The 25,119-nt window shown below is 35.1% G+C and overlaps 2 protein-coding genes and 1 pseudogene across 2 annotated transcripts; all 3 read left to right on the top strand.

The window, feature by feature from the left end:
• Nucleotides 1-978: 978 nt before the first annotated feature.
• LOC144451232 (monocarboxylate transporter 13-like) lies at nt 979-9,963 on the top strand. The gene is made up of 6 exons (XM_078142033.1): nt 979-1,150; nt 5,823-6,008; nt 6,502-7,040; nt 8,656-8,860; nt 9,270-9,434; nt 9,767-9,963. The coding sequence occupies exons 1-6, from the start codon at nt 979-981 to the stop codon at nt 9,961-9,963; spliced, it is 1,464 nt and encodes a 487-aa protein (XP_077998159.1).
• Nucleotides 9,964-12,720: 2,757 nt separating this feature from the next.
• Nucleotides 12,721-17,776, top strand: LOC144451233 (monocarboxylate transporter 13-like; annotated as a pseudogene).
• Nucleotides 17,777-22,558: 4,782 nt separating this feature from the next.
• On the top strand, nt 22,559-25,047 carry LOC144451234 (monocarboxylate transporter 12-B-like). The gene is made up of 5 exons (XM_078142034.1): nt 22,559-22,901; nt 23,059-23,159; nt 23,868-24,072; nt 24,365-24,529; nt 24,872-25,047. The coding sequence occupies exons 1-5, from the start codon at nt 22,559-22,561 to the stop codon at nt 25,045-25,047; spliced, it is 990 nt and encodes a 329-aa protein (XP_077998160.1).
• Nucleotides 25,048-25,119: the final 72 nt, after the last annotated feature.

The raw sequence follows: 25,119 nt of genomic DNA on the forward strand, positions 1-25,119 counted from the left end.
AACGTAAACAATGAACAAAAACAACAATTTGTAAACAAAATATGGCCAATTTCAATTCCCTGTGAGCAAAGGTGAATCAAATGAAAACAAGATGCACGTGTTGAGGCCGGCTTGGAAACAGCAGGTTGCAGGTTCGAGCACCATCACACTGTCGTTTGTTTTTGAGTGGCTAAAGTAATTGGGTAAGATTTGAAACACGACTGTGCCTCAGCCAACACAGCTATATGATTTTGGACTGGTAGGATAGAGGTTGCAATGTGAATGCTTTAATCCTATCCGCTTATAGAGGCTGCAATGGACTGTATGCTTTCCAGGGAGTTGAGGAAGTAAAGGGCCGTTGTGCCACTATAGATCCATGCCAGGGGTAATAATTATACAGAGCTTTGGGCACATGAATGGGAATGCACTATATAAAAACCAACATAAGTAACATTATAATTATTTTGTTTGTTTGTTTGTTTGTTTGTTTGTTGGTTGGTTGGTTGGTTGGTTGGTTGGTTGATTGGTTTGTTTGTTTGTTTGTTTGTTTGTTTGTTTGTTTGTTTGTTTGTTTGTTTGTTTGTTTGTTTGTTTGTTTGTTTGTTTGTTTATTTGATTTTTTCTAATTATTTATTCGTAACATGGTTCCTGGGCTCCCTGTGAGTAGACAGGCTAGAATTGTAATGATAACCTCTTGTAGCCTACTACAATAATAGCTGCATTGTGTCTAGTTCCTGATTTAACAATGGTAGTATCCTCCACAAATTTGGAACAGGTTGGAACTATCAACAGGTTGCACACAATTATCGGATTAATGCAAAAGACAAAACCAGTACAGGACAAGCTCTCGTCAATGAGTACCAGTATTTCTTCTGGAGCTGCAGCACTTACAAATTATAAATACATGTTCGTAATGTTATCTTTATCTTGATTATGGTTTGCTTTGTGCTGTGACAATTGCAAACCGTTTCTAGGATAAAACTCAATGTTCCAATTGCAATGGCTGATGAGAGATCGCCACCTTCAAGAGGACCTCCAGATGGTGGATGGGGATGGGTTGTCGTCTTTGCCTCCTTCTTCAACTTTGCCTTGACTGTTGGCAGCATGAATTCGTTTGGAGTTCTTTATGTTGGTTTTTTGGACGCATTTGGCGAATCGAAGTCAAAAACGGGTAAGACATTTATATAGCATCTTTTAATGCAGTCAGACAAGCAAAGGTAGACAACACTTCTCCATGTTATCCCTTGAACCATGGATACATAAATGTAATTATTGGGATGTATGTATGTAATGTTTTTATAGGTTCAAGAAATCAAGGTTGTAGACTGAATAAAACGTTTAACAAACAAAGCTATTGCTGGTTCAATTAGATGTTATTTGCCCAGTAGTTTTCTTGGTTCAGCCAAGGAAATCACAATTGACCTAAGGGCCGTTGTCACTATGAGTCGCATGTACGTGTCCTCGGTAACGAAGTTTGTGTATTGTTTACACATCAACTGCCGGCAACTTGTTTTTTTCGCCACTTTCGAATAATTTCTGCCGGATTTGAAAACCTACTTAACAATGTCTTATCTGTTTCGTGAGAGTATTTTGAAATCACGATACTGTGTGTGTGCAAGAAGGCTTAGTGGTACAAGTTACACTTGTGCAAATTTCGAGAATGAATTTGTCGAGTGTTTTGGCATCGACATCAGAGAAGATGAACAAGGTGTACCCCTAAACGTTTGTGCCACCATTGCAAACGAGTTATCTTGTCCTGGAATAAGGCAAGGGTTGAAAACAAAACATACAGACTGGGGACAGATGTAGCAGAATGGTTTAAACACATCCGAGTAGGAGAATGTGGAGTACATACGTATGTGAAAGTAAGTAGGAGAGAAAAGAAAAAGAAGGATAGTAAGAACAGAGGGAGACCAAAGAATATCAGCAGTAGTAGTAGTAAGGATATAGACCAGATACTAGATGACAACACTGCAAGTAAAACTGTAACAGATCATTTAGTAACATCAGTGAGACAAAGGTATGGGTAGAGTTTGAACTGTAAGTTTCCTCTACAAAGTCACCGGTTCAGTAATATCACCGAAGAAATGGAATGCCCCATCTGTAAAGATATCATTGACGAACCAATCCAAGTAATATGTAATGGGCCCCATATTTTTTGTTGTGAATGTCTGTGTTTGTGGTTAGTTGATTCACCATCATGTCCTGTTTGTCGTTTTGTTTTGTCTTGTGATTCTATTGTGTGTCCGCCTGTCATCTTCTCTAATATTCTGTCGAATCTTACAATTACTTGTGACTGTGCCAGTGCTGGCTGTAGAGAGATTTTGCGATTGCAAGATCTAAGAAATCATGCAGCAAAATGTCAGTATCAGCAAATATTACACGGCCATAGTTATTCATTAGCTGGCCCCTTCAAAACAATCAATCTAGTCCCCTTCCTAAATTCAACAAATGACCGTGACAGTAGTGTTGAAGATGAAATGACTATGTGACCAATTCAAGCAGCTGAGGTCGTGCTGTAACATGTGCCTGAATTGCACACTCACCCAAGATATGAAGAGCTGTCTACTTAATTAGTGAAGAAGAAAAAAATAAAATTGCTGAAATAGAAGGCAGCTTGGTAAAGTTTAAAACCAAAGGACAGGTGAGTTATAGATGTATTAGTTTAATTAATTTATATGTTCACGTTCATGTTAATTTCACTTAAAAGTTCAGTTTGCAAAGATCACCTTAAAAAATATTGTGAATTTTGAATAAATCTTCATCACATTATATGTACTTGATTATATATTTATACAATTTGAAAATACTTACAACAATTGGGTATACATGTGTACTTTGAATCACGCCCATAGTAGTATTTGGGGAAAATTTAATCAGTTTAACATAATTTAATTATCTTTTCTAGCCAATTATGATGACCAAGACTGTTCAACCAAGAAAACAAAGTAATGAGTGCTGTCATCGTACAGTGACAGAATGGTCAAAGTTGTTCGTCGAAGTCAGGCAAAAGATCAGTGGTGGTGAAAATGCATCCACTTATCAAGTTGCAGTTGTCGACTTTAAGCGTATCAATAAGACAGAACAGAAGGACCTCCTGGAGTCCATTGGTCTGATCCTAACTATCCAACCTGGTGCTGGTCTTATGGCCAAAGTCGATCTAGGTCTCACATGGTCAACGCTTCGCAAAGTTAGGGGGTACCTTAAAGTTCTGCGTGCCTAATAAGCAGCAGTAAATCATGTTTTTTTCTCGTTTAGGAGTAACACTTGTATTTGTCTGAATACAGCCCATTGCATTTATTATTACATAGATTATCTTTAAAAAAAAACACATTTTCAGCATTCATGTCTGTTTTCAAGGTTTCTCTAATCACAGTGTAAAGACTACAATGACTGGTAAAGGGGAACACCACTCCAGGCTTGTGATTTCACAGAAACTCCAAGTTCATTTTGTAGCTGATATGGTGAGAATATCCAATTATATTGCTTACTGATCATTGTGAAATTAAGTTGTATATTTTTTGTCACCGAAGTTGCCAAAGAATGAAAACAAAACTTGGGTTGAGTTTGAATTCTTTTCTTTCTTTTTTCTTTTTACAGATACATCCATAACCAACCTACAGGCAAACTTTTCCTGCATGTAACGTTTTTCCAAAATTACATCTTTTAGAGTGTCATGTAATGGAAAGGGTCATGGAGCATAAGTGTGGGTTGGGAATATCTGCTGATCATGGTGTGGAGGCAATTCACCACAAATTTAACCCGTCATATGCAAACTACAGTTGTATGCCAGGTCAGGATTTGGTGAAAGTAGTTCAGATGATCAACAATCACCATGTCCAGGTTTGTCCTGGTCATACCAGGCCAACTCTGAGAAAAGGGGTATTTTTAAATTTGGATTAAATTTAATCATGTCATTATTGTGTAAATACAGTATGTAAATAAAAGTACAACAATTATAGTTAACTATGAAGATAACTATGATATAGTTTGTTCTTAAATTATTTGAGTATGTGTGGAATGTTTGTGTATTTGTCCCACTCGTCTAGATGCTATCCTTTGTTTTTTTGAATCCGAAGATCACATCCTGGCAAAGTCTAGCCCAATGGATGTAATTCCTCAAATGTTTAGTTAGAAATCATACTTTGATACAACTGAACAGGTCATGTCAGTAACAATATGTGACACATTGACATGTGTTTGCAATTTGGTACTCTGTTCACATAGTTGATTACGGTCAATTGGCCCAATAGGAGTAATACAGCTGTTACCATTAATGTAAAATTCAGAGCAGAATCAATGATAGATATACCCACTTTTTATAGACATTTGTTGTGATTTTCAGATTCAAAAACCAATAAATAGCCTCAAGAATAGTGTTCCACAAACTTGTAAAGCTGTATGATGCTTTAATGTCTACATCACAAGTGAAAGGAATGTTATAACCAAAAACTCCCTTTCCAAATTAGCATGAAAAACAGATTTACAGTATAAAAACAGAGAATTTTTGTTATGGAAACTCAAAATAAACTATACAATTATGCGGATTTCCTTGTGAAAATTATGAAATATTCATTATACATCATCACTTTGGACATGTCGTGAGTAAACATCAGTTTTTCAACAAAATGTGATGTTATAATAAGCAGCACTCTAATATAATCAATATACAAAAGAATGCATAACATGGTCGTTGGGGACGCAATTCCAATATTGCGGCACTATTAACCAATATGGCGGCTCTCAAACAAAGTTCCATAGGGAAACACGTGGGTGTCACGCCCCCGGGTGCCTATACTTGAAATTGGCTTGTCTCAGTACCTTACTGGAGAAAATCGGATTTTTCCCTGTATTTCAGGCCTAGATACTGTGTTTTAGTCGAAGCACACTTTTCATATGCCAGTCAGTTGCTGAGGGGCGGAGTCTTGGTCACATGGTCAGGTAGCTATAGCAACACTTTTCTCCCATGCTCTCTCTCTTGCTGGACACCGTGTAGTCAACATCGTGTCAAATACGCTCTTGACATAATATCTTGCTTTACCGTCATTTTCACTTCTTTTCTGTTAAAACCTACTTCTTCCTTTAAATTTAGGAAAACATTTTCTTGTTTGCCTCTGTGAGGTTCAGTTGTTGGTTGCACGAATTGGTCGTGACATTTCCTGTTTTTTATTTGGTTATTTCGTGGTCTAGAGATGCTTGCATTGGCGAATGTGTCTGTACTCAATTTTATAGTGTATGTTCTGACATATACAAGACCTTCAAATCAAACAGCTTGGTGTGACGGAGCGGGTTTTTCATACTTATCGAAGGTTTGCTAACGCTACCACTTATTAGCTTTTGTAGGCAATCTATTCTAGTGTTTTATCAGGTGTTATATATCCGAGTTTCTCGTGTACTTTCCATGAGATCGTCAAAATGGTGACAGCGGTGGGATTTGAAAACATTTCGATAGAAGTATGTATATCAACTACATGCAAGTCACACATGGATCCATGCCAAGCACCGATGTATATGTACCATGTGGTATATATTTTGTCACTGGAGAAAAATACGTATACCAAAAGTAATTTGACGCTTTTCGATAACAATATCCAAAGGGATATTCTAGTAAGTACAACAATGTAATGACTCGTGTGTATACTGTTGACATGGTAAGTGATATGTCAAGCAATATGCAGGGGTCCTTGAAAATGGGGTCTGTCACGCGGGTAACTTTGACATCGATCGTTGAAGTTAAGCGTCAACACACCAATCCCTAAAGTCAAACAAAACACAGTACAGATTTGACAAGAACTATATCAAAATCGCATCGACCAATCGCCTGCAATTTAAATTTGTTACAGCATGGGTTGGGGCCATATTTATTGCGATCCTTTCTTGGACTACCTCACTTGGAGTGGCTTTGGCTAGAAGAATTGGACATCAAAAAACAGTGATGTTGGGTGGTTTCCTTGTATTTCTTGGACTCTTTACAAGTTCATTCGCGAATCATTTGGTCGTCCTATTCTTTACATACGGTATTATTACAGGTAAGTGTCATCATAATAAACTCTTCACATTGACGTTGATGAAATACAGACAGGAAATGATGAGATGACCTTGTTGTCTGTCAACAAACCTTACATTAATTATATGACTGGTTTACACCAGGTGATTTGACATGATTAAATAAACATAGTTTAGATGTTACCTAGACGTCCATTCAATATCATTTTTGTTAAAGAGTATAAGGGTGGGTCAGGTATTTCTACCATTTGCCAGGGGTTTGACCATAGCTTAATCAATGTAACCAGGGCAATATGTACTGCTAGAATCTCACTGTTGTTGAGCTAAGCTATGTGTTATCCTTTATACTTCAGAAATGCATGGTTCATGAAGTGCATTGTAGGCCATTTGACCTTATTAATCAAATTAATGCCTAAAAATATCATTACTAAGATAATGTCGTCAAATAGATTACGTGACATTTTCTACAATTAGATACTGGTTGTCATTCAATGCATAATCTTAACATATTTACAGGTATTGGATGTGGGTTGGCATACGTAACAAGCATTGAAATCGTCAGTATATATTTTAAGAGAAGGTTGAGTGTTGCTGTAGGAATAGCACTTTCCGGAGTTGGTGCAGGACAATTTGCTTTATCTTTGGCCAGTCAATACTTCCTGAATAGCTATGGTTGGAGAGGAACCCTTTTGATTTTGTCAGCGTTGGCTTTGAACATATGTGTTACTGGTGCGCTCATGTGGCCATTAAGACAAGAGAAAAGTCCGGAGGAGCAAATGAATGAAACAACAACAAAGTTGACGTCAAACGAAGAACACGGAAGCAAGGATGGAGAATATGAGTCGGAAAAGAATGAAAACTGTGACGAACAGATAAAACCCGAATGCCATGCAATTAAGCCATATTCTGAAAAGAGAAGAAACAGGTCAGAGTGTTTTCTGTCCTGCATATCAGTTTTGATTGACTTATCATTGTTACATGAACCAGTATACTGGTTCCAAATTTTCATTGCCATTGGACAGGGTTTCTCAAACGGACCTATTATTATACATATGGTAAGTATATTCAAACGTTTCGGGTAAACTATTTACATCAGCTGTCCGATGATCCTGTTTTTATGTTATTTTTTTATTAAAAAGAAAGATTTCTACAAACACAGTGCGTTTGACAGGTCCATACCTTTTTTTCTGAATTCGACTACATAACGTACTTTAAGAGTTTTTGGCCATTTTCAACATTCCCAGATTCGAAATATTAGACTATTTCTGAATCATTTGTTTATAGTTGAATTGCCCATTCCCGACAAATCTTCAGTGTATTCAAGTCTCCTGTAACTGAATTAATGTTTGGCTCATTTTTACTTTATGAAAGAAACGTTTATGTCATGCTTTTGGCTGTGCATGTGCCTGTCTGTCTGACTGACTGACTGTCTGTCTGTCTGTCTGTCTGTCTGTCTGTCTGTCTGTCTGTCTGTCTGTCTGAACACAATATTTCAAAAACTACAGCATCAATTTTGATGAATTTCGCTACACATCTTTCTTATGATGAAGGCAAGAAATTAACAAGGATGCAAGGGCAAAATATTTTTGTTCCTACATACGGTGTCTATTGGAATGTAAAATTCCGAGCTGTTTCCACCATAAATAATACACGCAATAATTTGTATAACCCAACAATTGATAAATTGTCTCAACGTATATGAAATTTTAAGGATGTATCTTTAATATATTGCCTAATTACCGAATAATTAATTATGCAGATTAATAAATTAGGTAGCTACATTAATATGCTTTAAAGGACAAATGCACGTTATCATCACTGTACCAATTTATATGAGTTTAGAATTGCATTCTCAACATTTTACTTAATTAACAAAATAATTAATTATGCAAATGACACATGAAGACTAATAGCTATGTCATAAGCTTTGTATAGGATATTTGCACTTTCTTATGTTTGATGTATGTATATACATCAGAATACAATTAGCTTTATATATTTTGTTTTGATGTGGTCTTCAGTTTTAATTATTTGTTTGTAAAATTAACTATTTACGGTAATTAGGCAACATTTGACGAAATACAGCTTCTTATTTCATATGATCTGAAATATACATTCAAGTTGACATTATTCAAGTGTTTCATAAAGCTTGTTGATGATGCTTTTGATTTCAGTGAGTAATTCGCATAGTTAATTAATGTAGATAATTGGGCAATATCTTAAGGATGCCAGCTTCAAATTTCATGTCCGCTTGTATATATGGAAATGGATGATAATAAAGCGCATGAATACGAAATAACTTAATGAATTGAGACTTGTGTGTAATGAATCGTTTGCACATTAATGCTTTTGGTAATAAGGGAATGTCTAGAGAATTCATTCTTTGAATGTCATATGGGGCGGGTATGAAAAATGGAGGATTTTCATTAAGCAAGTTTCTGTTGCTGTTAATTTTAATGAGTCGTTTGCATAATTAATGATTTTCTGTAGTAAGTAGATGGTAAAAAAGGATATACAAAGCATTATAGAAGACAGTTCAGTTTACTGTCTTTCTCTCATTCCCATGTTAGTCTATTTGACAGCAGTTTGTCATCATTATATATTATTTACAATTGTTTGGCGTGAAATAAATGTCTAGTGTATTATTTTATTAACTTTGTGTTTGTGTAGGTCCGTCGTGCTCGTGACTATGGCCTATCAGATGCATACAGTGCCCTAATACCAGCTGCTATGGGTCTTACACAAATCATCGCCCGTTCCCTGTGGGGTGCTATAGGTCATATACATGGTCTAAGAGTTAACATTCCATATGGTATTTCCATGGCTATATGTGGTGTGATTACAATTGTCAGTACATACACAAGAACATTTGCAGGTATTTTTAGCATATCATAATTGCCTCCTCTGAGAATTTTTTTTGTATAATAAATTTTTTAAAGGTAGAACACAATGACTGTTTAATAATCGTTTGTTTTGTTAACATATTCAGCAATTACAGTTCGCGGTTGTCATGCCAACAAAATAAGCTAGAAGAGCCAAAATATAATTCGAGTTTTCGTATTTCGGAAGGTACCAAATACTTTGATAATAAATATCATGTCTTCCATGATACGGTGGGACTCCGTGAATTTTTTTTGTGTGTGCAAAAGTTCGATTACTACATCTTCATTTATTTAGAAAAGAGAAGAGAGGATTTGATCACCTATTAAATACTTTAAAATCGTTCATTAATTAAATGAAAATGTTTGCTATATGTGCTGAAGAATTTTTGCATTTCATGACAGGTCAAATTGTTTTCATTGTCTTCTACGGTATAAGTACTGGTGGTTTCAGAGTGTTCCTGCCTTTAGTTGTTTCATCATTTAATGGCGCTAAAAAGATTGGATATGGAACATCACTATTATATCAAATTGTTGGATTTACCGCCTTGCTGATATCACCACTAGCCGGTAATATTTTTTTCTAAGTAAATTAGATACAAACATAGAAGATTTGCTTTATCAGTATTCAGGCCGAGAAAGATGAAATAAGAAGTAATGATGTAGTCAAATGATGCCATTGTTGATATTATTAGATTCCCGCTGGTGGCTTTTAGTCTTTGTTGAAGAAAATCAAGTTTCAAATTTCAGATATAAAGCATGGTATTTCACATTTCACATGTATTTATGACCTTAAATTAACAACCACTCACTTTACGTATAACAAACTGTCTTTCATGATATGTTCACATTAGAATATTCTAATTGATTGTATTCTACCATTTATCCCCTTAAAACTTTAGGCTGGATAAGAGATGAAACTGGTGTCTACGATTGGGCCTTTTGGATAGCAGGAATTGCTATTCTCGTGGCAGCCGTTTTAGCATTTCTTCTACCCGTCGTTGAAAAAGTGGTTGAACGAAAACGTCAACGTAAAGCAAAGTATAGGGAAGAGACTAACACCACAGATGAAGACCCACGAGAAAATAGCACTATATGAGCTATGATAAATCTTCAAGTTGAAATCAATGTTGCTACAATGAACAAATATACCGGCCACAATCATCATAATTGTTTTTGAATATATAGTTAACTCAAAGCTCAAGAATTATTGTAATGGATGTGGACAGTGTTTTATCTGGATTAAAGTGTTCGTTTTCACTTTAATGGACGACTTAAAGAACCAATGGTATCCACACACATAGTGTACAATCTGTAAGATATACTTCGTGATAAAAGACCCTTTGGCCAAGAGTATAGAATAGCCAGCCAAATAAACATGTCAATCTCATGATTGATTATCTAGCAATAAATGACTGTTTACCAAAATTACAATCAAGACACAAATTGCTTTAGCAGTTTATGAGTTTGTGAATATTGACATAGTGGATATCATTAACCCTTCGTCATTTTCTCCTCAACTAGACCAATACCTTCACATCAAGTACGCCATAGTACCAAGACAATTATCCAAGGGCGGTTTCACCTATTGCCTTTAGTCAAGTAATAATTATTTCATATAATTTATCACTTTCTTAATTAAACATTCCTAGTTACATCCTATTCTTATACCAAACATGTCTGCCGAGCAAATCTTTTGAAACCTTTAAACATAAGTTCCACACAGGAGATCCGCATACCTTCTGATCAGACAGTTAGTAACGTTCCAAAGAAGTGTCACTGCAATATGCTCAGCCTTTGTTGACGTATACGTATATACAGGTACGTTGAGTGTCAGACATATATAGACAGACACATTACCATGCCTTAACAACATTCAACCCAAGCTGTTTTCTCCAGGCATTTCCCTACCACTACCCATATGTAAGGATTTAACTTGTTGCCATTATTTAAATCATACACTGCTGATTACAATATCCATGTATAACTGAATATTTCCAAGACTTACACGTGCGCAGCACAATATCTTATATAGTTTCAAAGCACCACTAGTCCGTAGTTATTTAAAGTTCTTTTTGTTGATTAAAAGTGGTGTAAAAGTAAAGAAGTAACATTTATAAGAAGTGATTATTTGGGTCACTATGTCTTTCATTTTTCACGAATATCGCAGTAACAAATGGACTCTTCAAATGATCTAGAAGACAGCAATATGTTTTCTGGAGTTTGTCCAGGGTGTTTGCCCTTTCTTACTGAGTGTGTATTAAAATGCGTTATTACTTCTGCTGCCGACAATTGTCCCATCCACAGCCGTTACTACCTGGAACAAAGTCATCAACATATTATAAATTACCTGTGAAAAGATAAAATGTCAAACCCATAAAAACAGTTTCATTGTTTTGAAAGGACTGTGGTCTTCAGTTTTGCGCTGACAACTACTTTGTCAGCTGTCATTGCATATCTTGATTCTAGTAAATCAACTTCGTATATAATAATGTATTCGGTGTTACATCATTTGGTCTTCTATATAAATACAACTAAAACTGGCACATCCCAAACTATCAATGGATATACCTGTTTTAAAATTAAAGCCTAAACACGTTGTAATTGGTGGGTTAGGTCAACTAAACATCTGTGTTTGAGTTTAATCAAGTCTCAGCAAGTTGATTTATCACTCAATCACAAACAGCGCCCTCTTGTTTAACATTCTCTCAGGTTCCATATGTAATACTGTGCCACTGCAACAACAGCACTGTGTTTCAATGAAAGTAAGTCTAACCTTTATAGTCGATATCATTGTTCTAATTTCAGTTTAGCTATCCAGCTACGTTATTCGTCTAGCCGACGAATACCATAACTCTTAAAGCTATTTATTACGAACGACGAATCCTGTCATGGTAGTATAATGTGATATATGACCTTGACTCAAATTTTACTCAAGAAATCTGACAGTAAACGTACTACCAAGGCGTCATGCCAACGATTTCACAGTCTTTTATATAATAGAATTACCGCTGTTCTGAAAAGTGTAGATGCAAGTTACATAAGTAAGTAACAGCGAACAATATTTTCATGAAAGACCAATATGTACCTCTTAGCTCAACGTAAACCCAGGATTCTTGGTTATTGGACCTCACTAGTACAACATGGGTGCTGCTGCCCACCCTTTTACATGACAAACAAGGCGCCAGGTGACCTTTGAGTTAGTGCCCTTGACCTGGGTTAACTCAAGGAGTTTATGTCAGCCTACACCTTGATAAACAAGTGAGGCATGTACAGATTATCATATGGAATTTAAGCGTTAATGTTTATACAATTTTTGTGTGGCAGCATTTTGGAGTCAAATAAAATACGTAATCTATGACAGGTGAGGGAGTGAAACTGTTATTTCTTTTTCTGTTGGACATTGATTATCGTGTTAAACAACCACTTATGGTAAATCAAAACATCATCCAATATATGTTAATGACAATACAAAAATATGAATAATTGGTGCATTTTGGGTAAACATATATATCAATTTGTGTGTGTCCAATAGAAATTGCAAAGTACAAAAGTGAGGCATCCAACAAAAACGGAGTATTTTCAGTCGTGCTTGAGATTACTTTTGCAAGCACCGGTGCAACTATCCCAAAGACACCACACTACAATCACACATCATGAGGTCCTGTCATATTCTCAATGATCACATTTTTCTTTAAAAAGGACAGCAGAAGCCACGACAAAATGTCTTGATGAATATGGTGTTAGAACCTGTATCTTTATATTGATCATGATTTACCTTATGATGTATACATATTGTACCAATTGCAGGAATAAAGACAATTTCTGGGATATAACCTGGTTACCAAGTTTCAATATGGCCAACAAATCAAAACCGCGTAGCGAGCCTCCAGATGGTGGATGGGGATGGGTCATCATCATGTCAGCTTTCATAACCTTTGCCTTAACTACTGGCAGTATGAATTCGCTTGGAGTTCTTTACGTTGCATTTTTGGACGCATTTGGACAATCGAAGTCAACAACGGGTAATGATATAATTAGATATTATTTCCCAATAGGTTTTTTTGTTCAGCCAAGTAAAATACCAGTGACCTAAAGAGGCCTTCTCACTACGAGTCGCTAGACGAGTAATGACAAAATTAAATCTAATTAAGTAAAATATTACGGAAGAATATAAATTTATTATACCTCCTCGTGCGTCATTTTTGAAATGTCGGGAAAAATAATGGCGATTTGGAATGTTTTGTCACGTCCTTTGAGGAACGCCAAACCAGTAATAAGGACATGGGTTGTCGTGCGTGATGTAAAATGACGGGTATATAATCCATGTGTTTTATTCAAATACAGTAACTTGGCTTGAGTATTGTATATTTATATATAATCCCACGAAACCAATGTTAATTTTACGTTATACTGCTCCGAGTATGATTCCACGGACTAATACAAATTCGAGCCAGTCGGCGAGAATTTGTAATCCCCGATTAAAAGTTTACTGTGTTTTTGTACTTGAGAAAACAATAATATCTGAAAAATTAAAATGTGTAAATGTTTGTTATTCTACGTACAATAACAAATTTTTCAGATGATTCCTATTTTTTTGTAATTTATTGTTACACATTGTGTTTTGTAGGTAGGACAACAGAGCACACTTGTTTAATGAATACAAAATGTTTGATTTGTCATCAACTTGGTCAATTTAAATATATGCTATGTCAATTAATGTAAATAGTCTCAGCAAATTATTCATATGGACATTCCCCTGAAGCTATTATACAATGCATATTACATTTAGTTTGCATAATGTATGCAACCAAAATTAAAATCGTCGATGTGTTATTTTATACTATGTGCAACATTTTCAAATGTTTGGAGTTTATACTCCTAGCTGCTATACCGTTCCTTACCTTTATTAACATATATTGTCTCCCCAACATTCTGTACGTTATTTATATAGGAAAATAAAATGAACTATTGAGTATTTGGTGGATCATATTCATGAATGGCTAGTTATGCATTTTAGTAAATAAAATCTTTCAGTTTCATTATTTCAAAGTTTCATTCCTCCTGTGTAAGTAAACATCATTCCCTGAAACGATATACTGCAACAACAGAGTATATATTAACTGCGATCCCCAAACACAGTAATTTATAACCAATGCTTCAACTATCCATACATACGTATTCATCTATTTTTGTCAGCCCTGAAATCACAATTTGTTCTTTACTGAATTGGTAATGTTTTCTACATAGGCAAATGTGAAATATATTGATACTGAACTTTGAATAGTATGCATAATTGTTGGTAGGAGCAGATAATCGTATTTCTTCATGCATATTTCTTTGTTATATACTACAGCATATAATACCATAAATTTATATATATGGCATATATATACAACATATCAGTATTTGAAGACGGTGCATGTTGCTTAATGTTATCATTTTCCTATTTTTGTGTATTATTTAAAGAAGATAAATGAGTCACACATGAATTCACGAATGCATCAATATTTTACACCTGCAATGTGTTACAGCATGGGTTGGTTCCATATTTATTGCGATATAGTCTTGGACTACCTCACTTGGCGTTGGTTTGGCAAGAAAGATTGGACATCAAAAAACAGTGATGTTGGGAGGTTTTCTGGCATTTCTTGGACTCCTTACAAGTTCCTTTGCAAATCATTTGGTCGTCCTGTTCTTTACATACGGCGTTATTACAGGTAAGTGTCATCATAAGAAAAACATTTTTCAGAGTGACGTTAATGATATATAGACATGACATAAGGTGACTTTGTTGTCTTTCAACAAACCTCACTTTAATTATGTGACCTCTTTATGGGTTTACAACAGGTGATTTGACATAGTTAAATAAATGCAAAAACAATGCAAAAAAAAACCCAATTCAAATCTTACCCATGTCCTCATTTTAGTAAAGAGCATAAGAGTGAGTCAAGTATTTCAGTCACGAATGTGTAATGATTTCCTGTACAATGATATTCTACTTCTCACCTGTTGGTCATGTGATTTTTTTGTTCAGTTCTTGTGTGTATTCATCAGGGGTTCGAGCATAGTTTAACTAATGCATGCCGGATAATACGTACTGTTAGTTCAGTATTAGTGAAAATCGATTAAGAACACACTTTTTTGACAGTCTCTTGTGTTTGAATCCGGTAGTGGACAGACTAATGATCGAGCTAAGCACTGTGCTCTTGTTGTATTACGACCAGACACGCATAGTTCAGGTCGTGTCCTGTATGCTAATTTACTTAGCCCAAAGTCGTCATTGATACGATAAGATATTATGAAATATATCATCTCAATACATTTACAGGTACTGGTTGTGGATTGGCATATGTCACTTGCATAGAAATCGTTAGTATGTATTTCAAGAGAAGGTTGACCATTGTTTTAGGAATATCACTGGCTGGAACTGGTGCAGGGCAGTTTGCCCTATGCCTGATTAGTCAATATTTGCTGGATAACTATGGTTGGAGGGGAACCCTTTTGATTTTGTCAGCTGTGGCTTTGAACATATCTGTTGCTGGTGCCCTCATGTGGCCGTTAAGAGAGGAAAAAAGTCAGAGTCCTAAAGAGCTAATGAAAGAAACAACAACAAAGCCAGACAAAGAAAACATAAAGGAGAATTCAGCAGATGAGTTGGAAAGGATTGAAAACTGCGAGGAACTTATAAAAGATGAAAGCCATGTAATTGAGCTGAAATCTGGAAAGAGAAAACATACTTCAGAGTGCTTTAAATCCTGCATATCAGTTTTGATTGACTTATCATTGTTACATGAACCAGTATACTGGGTCCAAATTTTCATTATCATTGGACATGGTTTCACACGCGGAACAATCATTGTCCATTTGGTGAGTATGTTAAATTCTTTTACTTTATTCATAGGAAATAATACTGTTTAAGTTACAAAATATGTCTTAAGAATGCAAGCTTCAAATTTCATACAATTATAGGTTTACATTGGTAATAGCAAATCGCATATGCATTATATAGTTTGCAGATGTATTTTATTATGTGTAACCTTATCAGGTCCGAGACTTGGTAGCAAGTTGTTTCGCGCAGTAGGTAAAGAAGGAGAATCAGATCCACAGAGTTCACTTAAAATGCACATACTTTATTGCTACAAGTTGTAGACTAAAATTCACAAAGTAAGGATAGTGCAGCCCCTACTTAATATTCATGTACCAACTCATGAATATTAATAATATTAAATAGCCAGAGCACGTCACATAACGATTTTGGCAATTAGACAATGTCTTATGCATTCAGGACTCCAATATCATATCAATATATCAGTTTTGTACGTACATTCATGCCGACAAATTTCACCTTTCCTATAAAGTTGTCGATGTAGTTTTAAATGAACAGTTTATATGTAATTTTGTGGGGTAATTACGCAATATCTTATGATCGTAAGTGTCAAAGTTACTGGTACACGCCTCGATTAAAAGTGCAAATATTCGAGTACATGTAGACCTTGGTTGTTTAGTTTTTACTTTTTAACTATGTTATTTGCATATTTTTTTATTTCCTGTAATTATGTAACAGCTTAATTAGTATATAGTGAGTGGATGGCAGCAAAGGACACAGGAACAACAATCCTTACAGAAGCCATTGCAGTTTACTGGTTGTCATTCTCTCATTTTAGTTTCTTGAACTGCAGTTTCTCACCATAATATAATTTCTACTTAATTTTTAGGCAGGAAATACATGTCCAGTGTATTCTTTTATCAAATGTTGTGTTTGTTTAGGTTCGTCGTGCTAGTGACTATGGTATTTCAGATTCATACAGTGCTCTAATACCAGCTGTTATGGGTTTAATACTAGTCGTCGCACGACCACTGTGGGGTGCTCTAGGTCAAATACATGGTGTACGAGCTAACATTCCATATGGTATTTCCATGGCTATAAGTGCTGTGACCACTATCATTAGTACATACACAAGGACATTTGCAGGTATTTCTTTTAGTATATAACACATTCTATATGTTGTAAAGACAGAACACACTGTACTGGCTGTTTGATGACCATTTGCGTTTGTTGACATATTATAGTGCACGACTGTCTGCCAATATAATAGGATAGAACAGTCAAAATATCAAAACGTCGCCATAAATGAAAATGATGAATAGTCGTATTTCGAAAGTTATCAAATACTTTCAATTTGGCACAACTTCCTCAACTGTGGAATATTTTGAAATATTTCAATGGTTAAATATAAAGTATTGTTCTTGACAGGTCAAATTGTATTTATTCTCATATATGGAATCTGTAATGGTGGTTTCGGAGTGTTCATGTCATTAGTTGTTTCATCATTTCTTGGCCATGACAAGATTGGATATGGAACATCGCTATTATATCAAATTTCTGGATTGACCGTCCTACTGATATCTCCATTTGCAGGTAATATTTGTTTATGCGTTTATTATTACCTGCAAATTAGATTCGAAATTTGAATATTCGTTTAGAATTACCAGCATAGCATAGTCGAAAGGTCGATTTTGGTGATTATTAGAGTCTCGTTTTTTCTTCTTCATTCTTTGTTGAAGAAAGTATGACCTTTTCGGACCTACCGTACAGCATTTCATGACTTCCACATATATATATATATAACCAAATTTGTCAATCACACGATAACATTTAACACACTGAGTTTTACGATATCTTCAACTTAACCTATCCTAATTGATTGTATTCTACCATTTATCCCCTTAAAACTTTAGGCTGGATAAGAGATGAAACTGGTGTGTATGATTGGGCATTTTGGATAGCAGGAGTTGCTACTCTCCTGGCAGCTGTTTTAGCATTTCTTTTACCCGTCGTTGAAAAAGTGGTTGAACGGAAACGTCAACGCAAGGCAGCATATAGGGAAGAGACTAACACCACACATTAACGAGAAAAAAGGGCTAAATGTTGAATCTTATTGAAGTTATAGTCAATGTTTTTTCACTCACCTTTTTCATCGTGGTCATGGCTTTTTTGGTGGTTGTCATATATATTTGTCCCATAACTAACGATTTTGATTGTTGCAATGGGTATGGTCTTTGAATAAACTTTGACTCTTGGTTGAAATGTTCGCTTTCACTCTTTGATATACAGTCCAGACACATGGGGTACAAATTATAAGATATACTTCGTAATAGAGACCTTTGGCAAAAGGTATAGACAAACGAGGTCAAAAGTATACATCAATCATATGATTAATTCTCTAGCAATAAAAGACTATACCAAATGTAGTCACGACATAAATTACTTAGCAGTTTTTCAGTTTATGAATATTGACATAATGGATATCATTAACCTTTCGTCATTTTCTCCTCGACAACCAGACCAAAATCGTCACACCCAAACTAAGTACCCCATAGTAACTAGACAATTATCCAAGGTCGTTTTCACTTCCTGTTTATAGACAAGTAATAATTATTTCACGAAATCTACCACGTTCCCAATTAAACATTCTTTTTTACATCCTATTCTCATACCAAATATGTTGAGCATTTTACTGTTGAAATGTTTTGAAATAAATAGCTTGTTTAAATAAATTCCACACAGGTGATCCGTGTATCTTCTGACCAGACAATTAGTAATGTTCCAAAGAAGTGCCACTGCAATAAGCTCAGCCGCTGTAGACGTAGACGTATATACGTGTATATTCAGTCTCAGTGTCATATAGACAGACACATTACCATGCCTTTAACAACATTCAACCCAAGCTCACTTTGAAAGCATAACTCGCATTTTCAAGATTTCTATTTTCTCTATCGTTTCGCCACCACTACCCGTATGTAACACTTGGTTTAAATCATACACTTCTTTGTACAATATCCATGTATATATGAAAATGTTTTAATGTCAAAGCACCGCTTGTCCTTAGTCATATAAAATTCTATATGTTTAGTAAAGGTGATGTAAAAGTAAAAAATTAACAATTGTAACAATTGATTATTAGGGTCTCTATTGCCATGTCCTTCGCTTTCACGAATGTTTCTGAAACAAATAAATGGACTCTTCAAATATTTTCTGGCGTGTGTCTATAGTGTTTGCCTTTCCTTACTGAGTGTGTATTGATAGATTGTAGTATTAACATTCTTTATTATTTCAACTGCTGGCATTTGTCCCAATCAAAAACGTTACTACATGGGGCATACAATGTCATCAACATGTCACTTTTTATAACGAATGTGTGAAAAGAAAAAAAGACTAACCATAAGAACAGTTTCATTGTCTGGAAAGGACTGAGATCGTCACGTTTTCGCTGACAACTTTGTCAACTGTCATTACATATCTTGAGGATGGGAAATAAACTTCACCAATAATAAAACACTGTTTATCATTTATCATAAATACAACTAAACTGGCACATTCTAATAAATCATTGAAAAAAGTTGTCCTAAATTTAAAGTCTAAACATGTTGTAATTGATGGGTTAAGTCAACAACTATGTGTGACTTTCATTAAGTCTTTGCAAATTGGTTAAACACGAACAGCGCCCTCTTGTCTACCTTTCTCTCTAGTTATTTATTTATTCGGCGAATACTGTGTCACTGCAACAGCACCATGTTTCAATTAAAGTAAGTATCACCTTTATGGTCTAAATCATCGTAACAATATATTTCAGTTCAGCTTTCAGGTACTTTTTTCTCCAGGCCGAAAGTGATTCATAATGCTGTTAATTAGTACTTATTACGAACGAACGTGTGCGTATAATGTCATATGACCCACACCCAAACGAGGCATCGTGATAACAAGTTGAGAGGCTTGTATTGCTAACAGGATGACCACCATTGTGAATTGTTTAGACGCAAGTTAATAATTCAGTAACAGCGAACTATATCTTTACAATAATCACCAATATGTACTGCTTAGCTCATCATATACGTACGAACCGTCATTATTAGACCTCCTAAGTACAGCATATGTGCAGCTAGCTACTCAACAGCTTGCATGGTGAATATGGCGTCGGGTGACCTTTGAGCCCTTGAGATTGCCCAAATGAGTTTATGTCAGCCTACATCTTCGTAAAGAAATGAGGTCAAATGAGGCCGCTGGACTTTAATCTTTATTGTATATATAAATTTGTGTACTAGCATTTTTGAATTCACATAAACACATAACCAATGACAGGTGAGGGGAGTCATACTGTTGGTTTGTTTTCTACACACGTTGAAATTGGATTGCGTGTTAACCAACCACTTATAGTACATCAAATAACCGCCCAATGTATGTTAATGACGATACAAAATATGAACAAAATATGTTTTTAGACAAGTAATAGTTATTTCACGAAATCTATCACGTTCCCAATTAAACATTCCTGTTTACGTCATATTCTCATACCAAACATGTCTGTACATGTTGAGCATTTTACAGTTGAAATGTTTTGAAATAAATAGCTTGTTTAAATAAATTCCACACCGATGATCCGTGTATTGTCTGACCAGACAATTAGTAACGTTCCAAAGAAGTGCCACTGCAATAAGCTCAGCCGCTGTAAACGTAGACGTATAATATACGTGTATATTGCGTGCCAGTGTCATATAGACAGACACATTACCATGCCTTTAACAACATTCAACCCAAGCTCACTCGTGAAATGATGTATATGCCAATTACAGGAATAACGACACTTTCTAGGATATAACTCAAGATTTCAATGTTTGTCCTGTTGCAATATGGCTGATAGCCCAAGACCGTCAAGAGAGCCTCCAGATGGTGGATGGGGATGGGTCGTCGTCTTCGCCGCCTTCTTAACCCTTTCCTTGACTACTGGGAGCATGAATTCGTTTGGCGTTCTTTACGTAGCTTTTTTGGATGCATTTGGCGAATCGAAGTCAAAAACGGGTAATGATATAATAATATTTAAAACATATGATCATGTAGTAGTGGACAACCCTTTTCCAGGTTGGTAAAACTATAAATTCTTAGTATGCTTGCCTTTATACTATAATTTAGTACAATTGAGAAATGGTATTCATGTTAACAATGTCAATCTATCGTGCGTTTAGGTTGTTTCGTCGGATACCTTTTATAATGGGTTTTTGAATGTGCAAAAAATCAAGGCCTTTGTAGGTAGATTTTTCCACAAAATGATGTACTAGTCCTATCAATAGAATCCTAGTGAAAATTATATGCTATGCTTGGTTGTATACAAATTCCCTTGTAACTGCTATGTTTTATATTTGACATAAGGGATGGCCCTCACTGGACTTCTTGGGAGACAAGTGTTTAAATGCTTAAAGAACTATCCAGTATAAATAAAGATTATTATTATTATTATTATTATTATTATTATTATTATTATTATAAATTATTATAATGTATGGAACCAAGCTTAATGTGGTCTGGGATTCGATGTGTTATTCCGATCTCAAACGCAAAATGTCCAAATGTCAGGAGTGAATACACGTCCTATCATTCTCTACCTATATTCATGATTATAGTGGCTCGAACATTCAGTTCTTAAGTCTGTTCATTGTTCAATATATAGGAAAATAAACTATTGAGTAATTGGTGGATAGTATTTGTGAATAACAGTAAATAGAATATTTACAATTATTCATAATTCACAATATTCAGTAAATTTCTGCTGTGTGATCATCTATACTCACATGTAATTTAATATCACTCTCAAAGACGGTTTACAGCAACAACAGGATATATAAGTGTGATCCCCAAACACAGCAATTTACAACTAATGCTTAAACTATCAATCTATATATATATATATATTTATTCATCAATTATCATCACAGAAATCAAAATGTATTCTTGACTGACTTAAAGTGTGGTGGTGGTGTTGACTACATAGACTTCTGTGGAATCTGAGCAGAGGGTCGTCTTTCTTTGTGCAAATTATTCTATTAAATACCACAATGCACTATATAATACCACAAACGAGTATATGTACAATTAATAGCATTATTACGAAATAGTGCATCTTACTTCTTGTCATCTTATTCGTATTTTTGTGTGGTCTAATATCAATACAAGTAGTTGTATCAACTACATGCAATAAGTCACACATGTATTCATACCATGCACCAATATACTATTGATATGTTACCCTGCAATTTGTTACAGCATGGGTTGGTTCCATATTTATTGCTATTCTTCATTCGACTACCTCACTTGGCGTGACTTCGGCAAGAAAGATTGGACATCAAAAAACAGTGATGTTGGGTGGTTTTCTTGCATTTCTTGGACTCTTTACAAGTTCCTTTGCGAATGATTTGGTTGTCCTATTCTTTACATACGGTATTATTACAGGCAAGTATCATCATAATAAACATAGTGACGTTGGTGAAATATAGACATGACATAAGGCTACTTTCTTGTCTCTCAAAGAACAGTAATTATTTGACCAGTATATTTGGTTACAACACATGATTTGTTGTGATTTGGCATAAAACGATCAGATGTTGTCCATGTCCTTTTAAATAAACTTTTATTACAGAGTATAAGATGGGTCAAGTATTCTCTTACTTTTTACATGATGGTCATTTAACCTTCTGTTTATTGTGTACAGTAATCAGAGATTTAACCATAACTCAAGTACGGCTAGAATTTCCTTGCCTGGAAATGATCAGTGTCAGTGGAAATCGATTTACAACATACGATTCTGCCCGCCGCTAGTATTTGAGAGTGCACTATCTGCTAATTGACTTTAGTCAAAATAATGCCCACTGATGTCATTGAAAGTCATCAAATACGTCTTGTCAATTTATTTTCAGGTACTGGTTGTGGATTGGCATATATGGCTAGCGTAGAATTCGTCAGTATGTATTTCAAGAAAAGGTTGGCCATTGTTCTGGGAATATCGTTGGCTGGAGCTAGTGCTGGACAGTTTGCATTATGTATGATCAGTCAAAATTTGCTGGATAGCTATGGTTGGAGGGGAACCCTTTTAATTTTGTCAGGTTTGACATTGAACATATCTGTTGCTGGTGCGCTCATGATCATGTGGCCTATGGTAGAGGAGAAAAGTCATAGTCCTAATAAGGAGCTAATGAATGAAGCAGGTACAAAGTCAAACAATAAACACAAGCGAGAATGTAGCAGATGACTTTGAAAAGAATGAAAACTGCGAGGAACTGATAAAAGATGAAAGCCATGTAATTGGGTTGAAATTGGGAAAAAGGAAACATATTTCAGATGGCATTATGTCCTGCATATCAGTTTTGATTGACTTATCATTGCTACGTGAACCGGTATACTGGTTCCAAATTTTCATTGTCATTGGACAGGGTTTCGCACACGGAACAATCATTGTACATTTGGTGAGTATAATTTCAATCGTTTTGGCTTATATATATATATATATATATATATATATATATATATATATATATATATATATATATATATATATATATATATATATATATATATATATATATATATATATATAGTTTTGGTAGTACTGGAACTCTCTCTTGGGTGTAACTCGGAGTTTCACGCATATTGCGATCATCAGACACTCTCTGTGTCTGATGATCGCAATATGCGTGAAACTCCGAGTTACACCCAAGAGAGAGTTCCAGTACTACCAAAACTATTACGCTCTGCCACTGCGGTATAGAGCACTGTCTTAGCAGATTGATACTCACCGAGTTATATATATATATATATATATATATATATATATATATATATATATATATATATATATATATATATATATATATATATATATATATATATATATATATATATATATATATATATATATATATCGGCAGTCCGATAATATTGCTCATGGTATGTGCATTTCGGTCTTTAGTCAAGAAATACTTCTACAAGCATAATATGTTTGACATAATCGTAGAACATTTTCTAAATGCTGGTCCGCAATGTACATAATTGTGCATCCCAACTCTGTGTGTACGAACAAAGAAACGTTGCCCTTACAGGAGGCATTCCGTTTAACTCTGGTAGTTTCATGGACAGCAGTTTCTCACCATAATGTCAAATTTGTGTTTGTTTAGGTTCGTCGTGCTCGTGACTATGGCATTTCAGATACACACAGTGCTCTAATACCAGCTGTTATGGGTTTAATACAAGTCGTCACACGTCCACTGTGGGGTCTTATTGGTCATATACATGGTCTAAGAGCTAACATTCCATATGGTATTTCCATGACTGTATGTGGTGTGATCACTATCATCAGTACATACACAAGGACATTTGCAGGTATTTTATCTTATAACACTTCCTCCTCTGAGAAATGAGTTTCTGTTATATGTGGTAAAGACAGAACACACTGTATGCTGTTTGATGACCAGTTGCTTTTGTTGACATATCCAGCAATTAAAGTACATAACAGTCAATAGAAGAATCAATATATCAGAACGTCTCCATAAATGAAAATGATCAACAGTCGTTTTTCGAAAGTTATCAAATACTTTCAATTTGCCATAACTTCCTCAGCTGTGGAATATTTTGAAACCTTTCAATGGTTAAATGAAAATATTCCTCTTGACAGGTCAAATTATATTTATTCTCATATATGGAATCTGTAATGGTGGTTTCAGAGTGTTCATGACATTGGTTGTTTCATCATTCCTGGGACATAACAAGATTGGATATGGAACATCACTATTATATCAAGTTACCGGATTCACCATCTTGTTGATATCTCCATTTGCCGGTAATATTTGTTAGTGCGTTTCTGATTACATGTATATTAAATTCAAAATTTGAATATTCGTTGTGAAGTATTTTGGCATAATAGCTTTAAATGAGAAATATCTATACAGTCAAAAAATTGATTTTGTTGATATTAATATAATCTCGTTTTTTCCCGTTTTACACTTTTTTGAAGAAACTGAAACATGGCATTTTTTGACAGCATTTAATAGATTTCGCATATCTATACGACCGACATTGTCAGTCACATGATTTTTTATATAACACTTTGTGTTTTACGATGTCTTCAACTTGCACCATACTTATTGTTTTTATTCCACCATTTATACCCTTACAATTTTAGGCTGGATAAGAGATGAAACTGGTGTCTATGATTGGGCCTTTTGGATTGCAGGAATTGCTATTCTCCTGGCAGCTGTTTTAGCATTCCTTCTGCCCGTCATTGAAAAAGTGGTTGAAAGGAAACGCCAACGCAGGACAACACATAGGGAAGAGACTAACATCACAGCTGAAGAGTAAAGAGACCATATTGAAACTGAATGCCTCCCATCGATCAGAACAAAACCACATATTTTTGGTCTTACACTCATT

Source organism: Glandiceps talaboti, chromosome 21 (assembly GCF_964340395.1).
Source record: "Glandiceps talaboti chromosome 21, keGlaTala1.1, whole genome shotgun sequence".
Classification (NCBI taxonomy): domain Eukaryota; kingdom Metazoa; phylum Hemichordata; class Enteropneusta; family Spengelidae; genus Glandiceps; species Glandiceps talaboti.